Below are 13070 nucleotides of genomic sequence, written 5' to 3'. Positions count from 1 at the left end.
CTGAAGCACTGCAGCCTGGTACTTGTACAATATGGAATGACAGTAAGCTGCTGTGAATTATGTTTTTACATACATCTTTTATTTGCTCCCTGGTCCATTTGACCCCACCAGAGCTGCAGCTGAAAGAATAAGTGTCAAACCAGCCATAAGAATACCATTGAGGCCAAGAACAGCTGTGCTTACAATTGTTTTAATGCCGTTATCTGAAGATCACAATTCAATTATTTTATCTTCAAACAATAAAGCTCATTCTGTTTATGATAAAGGGTTAATTTATCTCATTATCTCATGAGAACAAAAGGCAGATTTCTTGAGATAAGAGGTAATTCATTATGAGGAAAACAACTTCAGTTTTATCAAGCTAACAAGCTTATTAGGCTCCATTTAAACACACCTGATTTCAACTGTTAAGATCGCAGTCATGAATTTTAATCTGAAATGACGAGGACTGATCTGAATCTTGTCTCCAACAGAGAGACACAGTGCAGCTTCTGCCTTTCAGACCTTGAATGAAGTACCATCTGATGTGTTGATCAATGGGTGGGTACTCTTTGATCTGACATTTTCATATTTTCATTGAATCAGGTGCTACAGTTGTCTATATGTGACATTGTTATTGTGTATTTATCTTACACTGATGCCAAATTGACTGTTTGGGGGGTAATATTCTGTTTGTCCATTGTAAATGGATCAGTGTTGGATCCTATCCAGACCAGTGGGGGGCAGTAGCAGAGCGTTTGTGCCTCGGTGAACGCTTTTACCCACAGACTGCTAGCTGCTCTTCCTTCTGCGGAACAGTAACAGTGGTCCTTCCTCATGTTAATTATTATCTGGCTGATTGTCCCTTCATCCAGGACATGCACCATACAAGTGGGTTGATTATCAAAGCTTGTTTGTTTGTTTTTTTTTATCAAAATAAAGAAATAGTTAACTTGAAATCTTGAGATAACAGCATCAAAATAATTGTATTCAAATTGCATTCCACTTAGAGGAAAATAGACCTGGAAGCAGGACAGGCCTTAGAGCGGGGCTACCTGCTGACCAACCAATCAGAGGGGGGGGGTACAGTCTCAGACTTTGAAAACCCCTAGATTATCAGTCTGTTCTCATTCCTAGGGCATCAATCAAATAGTTTTAACCACTTGTTTTTTATTGTTAAAAACGGTCTGGTATGCTTGCAGCAATATTAGGGTGAGTATTTGACAAACTAGGAATAAGAACCATTGGGAATGAAGGCCTTGTGCGTCGATATGAGATGTCATAGGACTCTACTAATGTGTTATGTTCAGTAATGATTGATGATGAGATATTTTTCTTAACTGTTGCTCCTGCTGTTACACCAGGCACATACCGCTTCTCAACTGATTGCACAGTCCCGGTGATGGTGATGAACATGGGTGTAGTGGTTTTGTACAATAGCCCTTTCTCCAGCCCGAGCTCTTGCTTCAGCCTCATGTATTTGTTTTCTCATTTTCTGTTGTAGCTCTAACAGCTCCCCATCGTATTTGGCTTTCAGATCGTCCATCTCTTTCTTCCGCTGTGCTTCAGACTCTTTCAGCAGTCGTTCTTTCTCCTTCGCAGTTTCTTCCTCTGCCTTCAGGAACATATCTGTGGTGTAGTGCGACCCACCGTTATCCTTCATCATCGTCTCTATCTTAACCAGAAGCTGACTGGTTTGTGACAGGTCATCTACCTCGTTGTTAAAGACATGGTGGCGGCCATTACATTTCTTAATGATGTCTTGCAGGTCTTCACTCTCTGAAATAAACTGCTCAATGGTTTTTTTCTTCTTCAGCTTGTCTCCATGAGTGAACAACACCATCGTGTACTTGGCTGCATCTTTACCAAAACGGTCTTGAATCATTTGTACTGTTTGTTTCTCCTCCTCTGTGAACCTGCCCACCTGAAGAACCACAAGGAAGGCATGCGGACCAGGAGATGACATGCCGATGCACATCTTGATCCTCCTCAACACCTCATCATGGTTTAAACTGGTGTCATACAGCCCAGGAGTGTCAACGACAGCCACCTTTCTCCCTCCAATCTCTCCTCTTTCTTTCTTGCATTCAGAAGTCTGAGATGTTGGAGATGCTTCGGAGTCAAAAGCTTCTCTGTTCAAGATGGTGTTTCCTGCTGAACTCTTACCTGCTCCTGTCTTCCCAATCAGGACAATCCTCCACTCACCAGAATCTGCAGACACAGCATACACAGTACTTTACACCAGACAGAGTGAGGACTGGTGCTGAAAAAACCCACAGATGTCATAATTACATGCAGCCAGGGTTAGTTTGTGCACTGAGCATGTCTGTGCCTTAAGGTTTCCGTTACCATTGAAAATAACTGGTTCGTATGACATGTTGTCTAATCTTGTTGCAATTAAAACTGTTTATAGTAGTTTTGAACATCCACGTTGGAAGTCAGACCTTATTGACAACACATAAAAACAGAAATCCAGACATTACAAACGGGAAGTCATCCAGGATTCAGACAACTGTAGATAGGTATGTATTTTGTTATGAATATGTGATTGTGCCTTTAATGTGGATGAGCTCTAAGAATCACTTTATTTCTGTGTCTGTTTATATATATATATATATAGCAACATATAGCAACAACTACAGTGTGTATTCTATCTTCTTCATGATTTATTGCAGCTATATAGTGACTGGACATAAAAGCTGGTGACAATCCTCCTCTTTAACAACTCAGATATTCATATTTTGTCTCAGTGGTTGATGCAACAAGCTCATGTTTGACCTTAAAACTGTCATACATTCACTCTCGGTTGTTCAAAACTATGTGCAAAACTACAGTGGATTTACATTATTAACATGGAGTAACAAAAAGTTCATGCAAGTTTTAAAAAAGCTTAAATAATAGTTTACAACACTAACATATTGTAAATAACCCAAGAGGAACTCTAAAATTGGGCAAAAACAACAGATCACTTTTAACGACTAACAGGGAAAGTTTTATCATTAGTATTTCATCAATCTAGAGCTGATCTGGGAGCAGATTTCAAGATGTCCTTTAAATCATTGGTTAATGTTTTGTCCTAATTATTTTCAGATGAAGGTGAAATAAAACAGATCAACATGCTTCACCTCAACTCAGGAGACATGTTAGCATGACAGGAATGTATTACCTGTGGATCCTTCTGATGCCATGTCTCTCAACTGGAACAGAGCGGAGCTGGAAAATAAAACGTAGGTTCAAAAAATGTTTCTAAAGGTTAGTGCCACTTAGACAGAAAGAGAGAGAGTAAAACAGTGTTGTAGCTTTCTAAATCAAATGAATACATTGTCACAAGAGACTATTAGATTAATAGATTAATGGCTTCAGTAACACTTCAGGACGTAAACTCCTCTGTAAAAACTTTGAGTTAAACTCAGTCTTACCTTCACAGACGGTAGCAGTCGATGGGAAGCCCAAACAGCTCCTGATGATGATGACGATGTCTCCTTAGAAAATGAAATCGTCCTTCCTTTAGATGTCTTATCTCTGTGTGGGCGTTCACTGTGGTCGACAGCATCATGTGATGGTGAAATAAAATGTTGTTCTTATCATGAGGACTGACCAGACCTGCACAACAGCAGACGTGGCTGCATGTACCTCTGTTAGACATTGATAAGATATAACTGTGTTTATCCTGAGTTGGGAAACAGGTGCAGTAATAAAATATCTATAAAGATTATACACTTTTGCTTTCTATTTTATTTTGTGAACCTGGAGCTTTTGGTTGTTCTTCTCCTTTTTGTTTATTAATGGTGATTGTTAGCGAACATTTAAGGAGCATAACCACCACTAAGTGACTGTACTTGGACCTTAATGGTTCATCCTTGACATTTTGTAGTTGTGTGCAGTTGCAGCCACCCAATAAAATCCATAAAGTTTAAGAGTCCTCCACAGATTGATCATGTGATTTCTGTAGACTCCAAATTGACAGTCTAAAACAAAAAAGGTTCGACCTTGACCTCCTGACAGTTGCCGTGCGTTTGATTTTATTTTTTTCTTCTTCATTTTCAAACATCAGCTCAAACCAATTCTGTCTCAAATGGCATGTTTTTAAAGTGTAACCAGACATTGCATATCTATTATTGCTAACTTTGCTTTGGAATGAGAACGTGCAGTTTTGATAGTTCGGCCACCACATTAAAACGAAAAGCTTAAAAAGCGTTGACGTGACGTGAAATGCCCTTCAAAGTGGACATCAACATACCATCCCAGGATATCACGGAGCCTGGAAACACAGAGGTGTAAAATCATTGGAGTTTAAATATCAAAGTGAGTATTTTAACCCTTTCCCTGCCACACACCACATACTGACAAAGAGAAGAAATCATGTATAAAATATACAAAATACAACTGCGGTCACACTTTACACTTTAATATGTATTTAATACTTCAACTACATGCGTAGTAGAGAAACCGTGTGAGGTGGATAGAACAGGTGAATACAGGTGTTGTAAAAATTTCAGGAAGTTAGTTATTATAGTAAGATAAAATATTCCTTTATTAGTCCCACAGCAGGGAAACGTACTAGTAGTAGTAGTAATAGTTTGTCAGCAGCTGGACCTGGTAAACAGACCCGATTAACTTGGAAACACACTAATGAACACACAGACATAATACAGATATTTTTAGATTCCATATCAATCACACTTTCAGAGGATACCATTATCTCCAATGCCTATTGTGAATCAATGTCCAGAATCTGCTTAGAAATCAAAGAAAAAACACAAAAAAAACTAAATGCAGATCCTGCCTGAGAATCTGACCGTTTTTAAATTTCCTTCTGTATCACAGATAGTTGTATGTACATATCCATGGGTCCACTGCAGACAAGAGCTCACTTTAATGCTATTTGACAAATACAGGCCAAAACACTACTACACACTCAAATCAAATAAACCATCAACTTTATTCTTATTACAGTCAGCTATTATTTCAGATTTTTTTCCAAATGTTGCTCTTGCTGTTAGATCAGGTGGCCACAGCTCCTCAACTGATTACACAGTCGTTATGGTAATGGTAGTGACTGGTATAGTGGTGATGTACAACATTCGCTTTTTCAGCCCGAGCTCTTGCTTCAGCCTCATGCATTTCTTTCAACATTTTTATCTGTAGCTCCAACTTCTCTCCTTCATATTTGGCCTTCAGATCGTCCATCTCTTTCTTCCGCTGTGCTTCAGACTCTTTCAGCAGTCGTTCTTTCTCCCTCTCTATTTCTTCCTCTGCCTTCAGGAACATATCTGTGGTGTAGTGCGACCCACCGTTATCCTCCATCATCGTCTCTATCTTAACCAGAAGCTGACTGGTTTGTGACAGGTCATCTACCTCGTTGTTAAAGACATGGTGGCGGCCATTACATTTCTTAATGATGTCTCGCAGGTCTTCACTCTCTGAAATAAACTGCTCAATGGTTTTTTTCTTGTTTTTCTTCTTCAGCTTGTCTCCATGAGTGAACAACACCATCGTGTACTTGGCTGCATCTTTACCAAAATGATCTTGAATCATTTGTACTGTTTGTTTCTCCTCCTCTGTGAACCTGCCCACCTGAAGAACCACAAGGAAGGCATGCGGACCAGGAGATGACATGCCGATGCACATCTTGATCCTCCTCAACACCTCATCATGGTTTAAACTGGTGTCATACAGCCCAGGAGTGTCAACGACAGCCACCTTTCTCCCTCCAATCTCTCCTCTTTCTTTCTTGCATTCAGAAGTCTGAGATGTTGGAGATGCTTCGGAGTCAAAAGCTTCTCTGTTCAAGATGGTGTTTCCTGCTGAACTCTTACCTGCTCCTGTCTTCCCAATCAGGACAATCCTCCACTCACCAGAATCTGCAGACACAGCATACACAGTACTTTACACCAGACAGAGTGAGGACTGGTGCTGAAAAAACCCACAGATGTCACAATTACATGCAGCCAGGGTTAGTTTGTGCACTGAGCATGTCTGTGCCTTAAGATTTCCGTTACCATTGAAAATAACTGGTTCGTATGACATGTTGTCTAATCTTGTTGCAATTAAAACTGTTTATAGAAGTTTTGAACATCCACGTTGGAAGTCAGACCTTATTGACAACACATAAAAACAGAAATCCAGACATTACAAACGGGAAGTCATCCAGGATTCAGACAACTGTAGATAAGTATGTATTTTGTTATGAATATGTGATTGTGCCTTTAATGTGGATGAGCTCTAACAATCAGTTTATTTCTGTGTCTGTTTATATATATATATATATAGCAACATATAGCAACAACTACAGTGTGTATTCTATCTTCTTCATGATTTATTGCAGCTATATAGTGACTGGACATAAAAGCTGGTGACAATCCTCCTCTTTAACAACTCAGATATTCATATTTTGTCTCAGTGGTTGATGCAACAAGCTCATGTTTGACCTTAAAACTGTCATACATTCACTCTCGGTTGTTCAAAACTATGTGCAAAACTACAGTGGATTTACATTATTAACACGGAGTAACAAAAAGTTCATGCAAGTTTTAAAAAAGCTTAAATAATAGTTTACAACACTAACATATTGTAAATAACCCAAGAGGAACTCTAAAATTGGGCAAAAACAACAGATCACTTTTAACGACTAACAGGGAAAGTTTTATCATTAGTATTTCATCAATCTAGAGCTGATCTGGGAGCAGATTTCAAGATGTCCTTTAAATCATTGGTTAATGTTTTGTCCTAATTATTTTCAGATGAAGGTGAAATAAAACAGATCAACATGCTTCACCTCAACTCAGGAGACATGTTAGCATGACAGGAATGTATTACCTGTGGATCCTTCTGATGCCATGTCTCTCAACTGGAACAGAGCGGAGCTGGAAAATAAAACGTAGGTTCAAAAAATGTTTCTAAAGGTTAGTGCCACTTAGACAGAAAGAGAGAGAGTAAAACAGTGTTGTAGCTTTCTAAATCAAATGAATACATTGTCACAAGAGACTATTAGATTAATAGATTAATGGCTTCAGTAACACTTCAGGACGTAAACTCCTCTGTAAAAACTTTGAGTTAAACTCAGTCTTACCTTCACAGACGGTAGCAGTCGATGGGAAGCCCAAACAGCTCCTGATGATGATGACGATGTCTCCTTAGAAAATGAAATCGTCCTTCCTTTAGATGTCTTATCTCTGTGTGGGCGTTCACTGTGGTCGACAGCATCATGTGATGGTGAAATAAAATGTTGTTCTTATCATGAGGACTGACCAGACCTGCACAACAGCAGACGTGGCTGCATGTACCGCTGTTAAACATTGATAAGATATAACTGTGTTTATCCTGAGTTGGGAAACAGGTGCAGTACAAAGAAGGAACAAGTGCAGATATAAAATATCAATAAAGATTATACACTTTTGCTTTCTATTTTATTTTGTGTACCTGGAACTTTTGGTTGTTCTTTTCCTTTATGTTCTTCATTGGTGATTGTTAGAGGGCGTTTCAGGAGCATAACCACCACGAAGTGACTCTACTCGGACTTTACTTCAATGTCTTAAGTCATCTCTTATGTGATCAGAATGAATTGTTTGCTTTTCGCATGTCATTTCCCGCCATTTAATCCATATACAAAGGAGGAAGTCAGGTGACATTGTATAAGTAAGCGTACAGTGAGCTGGTCATTATTGCAAAAAGAACCCCAACACACTGATGTAGGACAGGAATCATCCTGAAGGGGTTCGTTTTGCAACAATGAGCCACTCTCTGTACATTATTCTGCTTATTATATGGCTTCATACTAAAGAAATCAACAATTTCACATTATCGTTCTTTATACCATGGTCTGAATGAATACTCTTAACTTAACTAAAACTTAAAAAATGATAATGGGGTGGTCACGTGACCCGGAGCAAGATGACTGCTTAGGATTTTACTCCGCTCCAGGCTCAGGTTAAAATCTCAAGTTTCTCTACCTAATACTGGAACTGCCAGGTCTTTTACACCATAAAGATGCCTAACAAGCAACGCGACAAAGATTTCCCTATGTTTTTGTCTTCTGGTGCATCCATGGCACGGAAGAAAACTACTAAGGAGGATCAACATGTGGCTAGCCCCCACAGGCTAGCTAACTCAACAACTATGGAACAGATTTTAGCCGAGGTGAAATCTCGCCTGGATTCATTTGACAGAACTCTAGGTGAAATTAAAGCATCTGTCTCATCGGTTGAGGGCTCCCTATCTACTCTTTCTAACCAGGTGATCGACTTAGAGAAGCGTGTGGGGGAGGCTGAGTGCAGGAAGATGGATGCGGCAAGTTCAGTACCAACTTAGCCGCCACGGAAAAGACAGTGGAGCTGCTACAACTGAAAGTTGACGACCTAGAGAACCGCGGCAGACGTAAAAACCTGAAGGTTGTGAATCTTCCAGAGAAAGCTGAGGCTGGTGTTCCCCTCGCGACCTATCTTCAGACACTATTGCCGAAACTAGTTGGACTCCCCGCTGACTTCCCACCGCTAGAAATTGAGCGCGCCCACCGAGCACCTGCTTCCAACCCAGCCCCGGATAAACCCTGTTATGCCAGGAGGCGAACAAAACCAGAACCCACACGCACGACTCAAAAGTATCAAAATAAACTTTAATAAGAAAAGACAAAACAAACAAGCACGGTGGCAAAAGCTAATACTAAGGAAACAAAAACAACTCCATAAAAGCAGGAGCGAAAAACAAAACTAAATACAAAAAAACAGAAATACTCAGGCCAAAGGCAATCTGTACAATGTTGTGCTTTGACAAGTGGTAGTGTTCAATTTGGCTATCAGAAATAATTAATAATTATCAAATATAATTAATAAAATAAATGAACGTTGAATAAAGTCCACCTCGATTGGGGCACCACCTCGAAAAACGAGGAAAAGACAGCCGTTTTAATTGATTTAGTCTCATAAAAATACTAAACTATCAACTTTGGAATTATGTTTTATAATTAATTTAATAATTTCTACCAAAATTACCACATTGATAGCTAGCTGAAGGATTTTGGAGTTCTTGACAGTGTAGAGGTTGGCAGTGTTCACCCTTGTACAACATTAAAGGAGACAGCAAGTATTAAAACATAGCAAAATTCAGGGACATCATTTGTTACTCATTAAGGTGAAGGACTTGTACTTTGGTTGCAAGTACAGCTGAAGCAGAGTAGGTATTAAAGACATCTGCTGTTACAGAAACAAAATCAATCAAACAATCTAACTAAATCTCTATGACTAAACTAACAAATAATATGAAGAGTGTGTGTGTGTGTGTGTGTGAGATAAGGCTGAGGAATGTGAGATGGGCCCACAAAAGGTGGGGGGGGAGAGCCCAAATGGTGATGGCCAGACCCCCTGGGGTGTGGGGCAAAGGAGACAAAGGAAGCTAAGTGCTGTTAGCTTAGCTTTGTCCCTCTGTGGCCTGTTGCAGACTGTGTGTGTGAGAGAGATAAAGGTGCAGGTTAAGACAGGATGGTTAGTTTGTAGACTAACATCAACTAAACTTAATGGCTGCACAGTAATCTACAACACATCACAATAATCAAACTCAATGAACATTAAAGCAAGTCAATACATTAACAGGGGTAAACCATGTATGCAGTAATGCTATGCTAATTATGCCCAGTTAGAGTTTGTTACCAGTCCTTAAAGGGGTAGAAGAAGTGTCCTTGAGGGTGCTGCTTTCTCAGCTTGTTGCTGGAGGAAAGGTGTGGTTCTTGTCCGTTGCTGTGTGGTTGCAGGCTGGAGGAATCCGGTCGCTCCTTTGTTCCTGTTAGTTAGCAGCTCTGTGCTAACTTGCTGGTGTGCTCCTGTTGTTGGTTCTGGTTATCAGCTGGCAGACTCTGGGTCGTACCTGCTGGCGCTGATCTGCTTACTTCAGGCAGGACCTTGTGTCGCTACCATGGAGGAGGTGGCTGCTCTGGTACAGACCACACTGAGGCAGAGCTTAGCTGAATTGAGCTGGTCTCTCCTCTGCAGGAGGAGAGGGAGCAGGAAAGAGCTGGTCTCTCCACTTCAGGAGAGGCATCAGAAAAAGAGAAGTGGTCTCTCCACTTCAGGAGAGACGATGAGAAAGAGAAAAGTGGTCTCTCCACTTCAGGAGAGACGATGAGAAAGAAAAGTGGTCTCTCCACTTCAGGAGAGACGATGAGAAAGAGGGAGTTCAGTGGGGGTGAACTGGTTTTCTTGGGCTGAGGTCGTAAAATCATGTGTCCCCTCCGGCCAATGGCGACTGTGGAGCTGGGTGATTTCACACCTATCTGTGAAACTGGGGGCATTGGGGAAAGGAGCCCAATAGTTTTACAGACAAAGAAACGGTCTTCACCATGTGCTGTTCACCGTATAGTGAAGCCCAACAACAAGAATGAGAAACAAAGTGAACAAAGGAAAAATATCAGACTAATCTACGAACAAAGTAACAACGAAAAGAGCAAAGCTTGAGAAAAAGTTTCAACACAAAGACAAAACTCACAGACGAGGATTCAAGACGAGGACCAAGGGAACAAGAGAGCTGGTTGTCAAGACGAAGGTACGTGACGAACTGGCACAGGACAAGGGGAGACGGAGACTAAAATACACGAGGTAATGGGGAACAGGTGGAAACAATCAAGGTGGTGCCAGACAATCACAGAGGACAAGACACAGGAGGACAGGAAGTAAATATATCTGAAACGAGAGGAGGACAGAGAATTTCAAAATAAAACCGGAAGTGATAAGAGACGAGACAATAACTAAACTCAAGATCATAACAGAATCCCCCCCTCAAGGGACGGCTCCTGACGGCCCAGGAACTCCAGAATGGTTTCTATGAAACTCTGTAATGAGGGTCTTGTCCACAATAAATCCAGGACCTCTCCTCTGGGCCATATCCCTCCCAGTCAACCAAGTACTGACGGCCTCTACCTCTCTTACGAACCGCCAGGAGTTTCTTGACAGAGTATACAGGACCACCTTCCACCATCCGAGGCGGTGGTGGGGGAGCCGCTGCGGGGACCATGGAACTCTCCTTCACAGGTTTGATTCGGCTGACATGGAATGTAGGATGCACCCGTAGAGAGCGAGGCAGACGAAGACGAACAGCTGTTGGGTTGACAGCCTTGGCGATAGGAAAGGGACCCACGAAACGTGGCCCCAATTTCCTTGAGGGGACCTGAAGAGGTAAGTCTTTAGTTGACAGCCAGACCCTCTGGCCTGACCGGTACTCGGGAGCCGCCCTCCTGCGTCAATCAGCCACTGTCTTCATTCGAGCCTGACTGCGTAGAAGAACCTGACGGGTGGCGACCCAAACACGTCGACACCGGCGGATCAGGGCATGTGCCGACGGGACCACTACCTCCTTCTCATTGTCAGGAAAGAGAGGTGGCTGATAACCATAAACACAGTGAAAGGGTGAAATACCAGTAGATGCAGAAGGCTGAGAGTTATAAGCAAATTCCACCCAAGTCAACATTTTACTCCAGGAGGCCGGACTCTGAGCAACCAGACATCGAAGGCACGTCTCCAACACCTGATTCAGACGTTCTGTCTGTCCATTAGACTCTGGGTGGTATCCGGAGGAAAGACTGACCATGGCCCCAATGAGCTTCCTGAATTCCTTCCAAAACCTGGACACAAATTGGGGGCCACGGTCAGACACAATGTCCCTGGGGAACCCATGGATTCGAAAAACATGAGGAGACATGATTTCAGCAGTCTCTTTAGCTGATGGTAACTTAGGTAGTGCAATAAAGTGAGTCATTTTAGAGAAGCGATCCACCACCGTGAGCACGGTGGTGTTACCTTCAGACAAAGGAAGGCCAGTGACAAAGTCCATGGAAATTTCCGCCCATGGACGGCTAGGGATGGGAAGCGGTTGAAGAAGTCCAGTCTGTGGTCTGGAAGAGGACTTGCTGCGTGCGCAGACTGGACACGCCTCCACGTACTCCCTGACGTCCTTAATCATGCTGGGCCACCAGAATCTCTGTTTAATGAATTAAACAATGTTCGCTTGACACCAGGATGCCAGGTAAGTAGTGAGGTGTGAGCCCAATGAACCACCTGAGATCTTTTCTCATCTGGAACGAAGAGACGGTTTACTGGGCATCCCGCAGGTGGAGGGTTCTCACCATTAGCACTCTTTACCTCTGATTCTATTTGCCATGAAACTGCCCCAACCACACGGGTACGTGGAAGGATTGACTCAGGTTCCTTGGCTACAGGCTCGGGGTCAAACAGCTGGGAGAGGGCATCCGGCTTGGCGTTCTTGGAACCGGGCCTGTAAGAAAGGGTGAAATTGAAACGATTAAAAAACAAAGACCAGCGAGCTTGGCATGAATTCAACCTCTTAGCATTACGGATGTATTGTAGGTTTTTGTGTTCCGTCCAGACAATGAATGGCTGCTGGGCCCCCTCCAGCCAGTGGCGCCATTGCTCAAGCGCCACTTTGACTGCCAGCAGCTCACGGTTGCCTACATCATAGTTTCGTTCAGCTGAAGATAACTTCCGTGATAGGTATGCACAAGGATGAATCTTTCCATCGACTGCAGCTCGCTGGGACAGGACTGCCCCTAATCCAATATTAGACGCGTCCACCTCCACTACAAACTGGCGGGACGGATCTGGTACAGAAAGAATAGGGGCAGAAACAAACATGGTCTTGAGACGCTGAAATGCCTCTTCAGCCTGGAGAGACCACAGGAAAGGAACATGCGGTGAGGTCAGTGTATGCAGAGGCGCCGCAATGGCGCTGAAGTTCCGGATGAACCGACGGTAAAAGTTAGCGAATCCAAGAAATTGCTGAACCTTCTTGCGGTTATCCGGAACTGGCCACTCTGCCACAGCCCTTACTTTAGCCGGATCCATCTGCATCTTTCCAGGAGCTATGAGGAAGCCCAGGAACGACACTGATTTTAACGTACAAATTGTGTTTCAGTAGCTGAGAGAGAACCTGTCGGACATGGTCTTGGTGAGAGATCAGATCAGATGAATAAATAAGAATGTCATCTAAGTAGACATAGACAAATTTATCCAAGAATTCTCTGAGCACATCATTAACTAGGTTCTGGAAAACAGCAGGTGCATTAGTCAATCCGAATGGCATAACCAGAT

The 13070-nt window shown here is 42.3% G+C and overlaps 1 protein-coding gene across 1 annotated transcript; it reads right to left on the bottom strand.

Moving 5' to 3' along the window:
* Positions 1–1125: 1125 nt before the first annotated feature.
* On the bottom strand, positions 1126–6855 carry LOC139211315 (GTPase IMAP family member 8-like). Its single transcript, XM_070841604.1, has 4 exons — positions 6799–6855; positions 5014–5843; positions 3146–3200; positions 1126–2190 (listed from the first exon to the last, which is right to left on the bottom strand). The coding sequence occupies exons 1-4, from the start codon at positions 6818–6820 to the stop codon at positions 1358–1360; spliced, it is 1740 nt and encodes a 579-aa protein (XP_070697705.1). The 5' UTR covers positions 6821–6855; the 3' UTR covers positions 1126–1357.
* Between the last annotated feature and the right edge of the window lie 6215 nt (positions 6856–13070).

This window comes from Pempheris klunzingeri, chromosome 12 (assembly GCF_042242105.1).
Source record: "Pempheris klunzingeri isolate RE-2024b chromosome 12, fPemKlu1.hap1, whole genome shotgun sequence".
NCBI lineage: Eukaryota > Metazoa > Chordata > Actinopteri > Acropomatiformes > Pempheridae > Pempheris > Pempheris klunzingeri.
This window is presented reverse-complemented; position numbering and strand designations above follow the sequence as displayed.

Excerpts from the sequence above, each read along its gene's own strand:
- LOC139211315 (XM_070841604.1), bottom strand. The coding sequence starts at position 6,820 with ATGGCATCAGAAGGATCCACAG. Across the intron at positions 3,201-5,013 it reads ACCATTACCATAACGACTGT|TTTTCCAGCTCCGCTCTGTT; the intron begins GTAATCAGTTGA and ends ACCTACGTTTTA. Across the intron at positions 2,191-3,145 it reads GGCATCAGAAGGATCCACAG|ATTCTGGTGAGTGGAGGATT; the intron begins GTAATACATTCC and ends CTGTGTCTGCAG.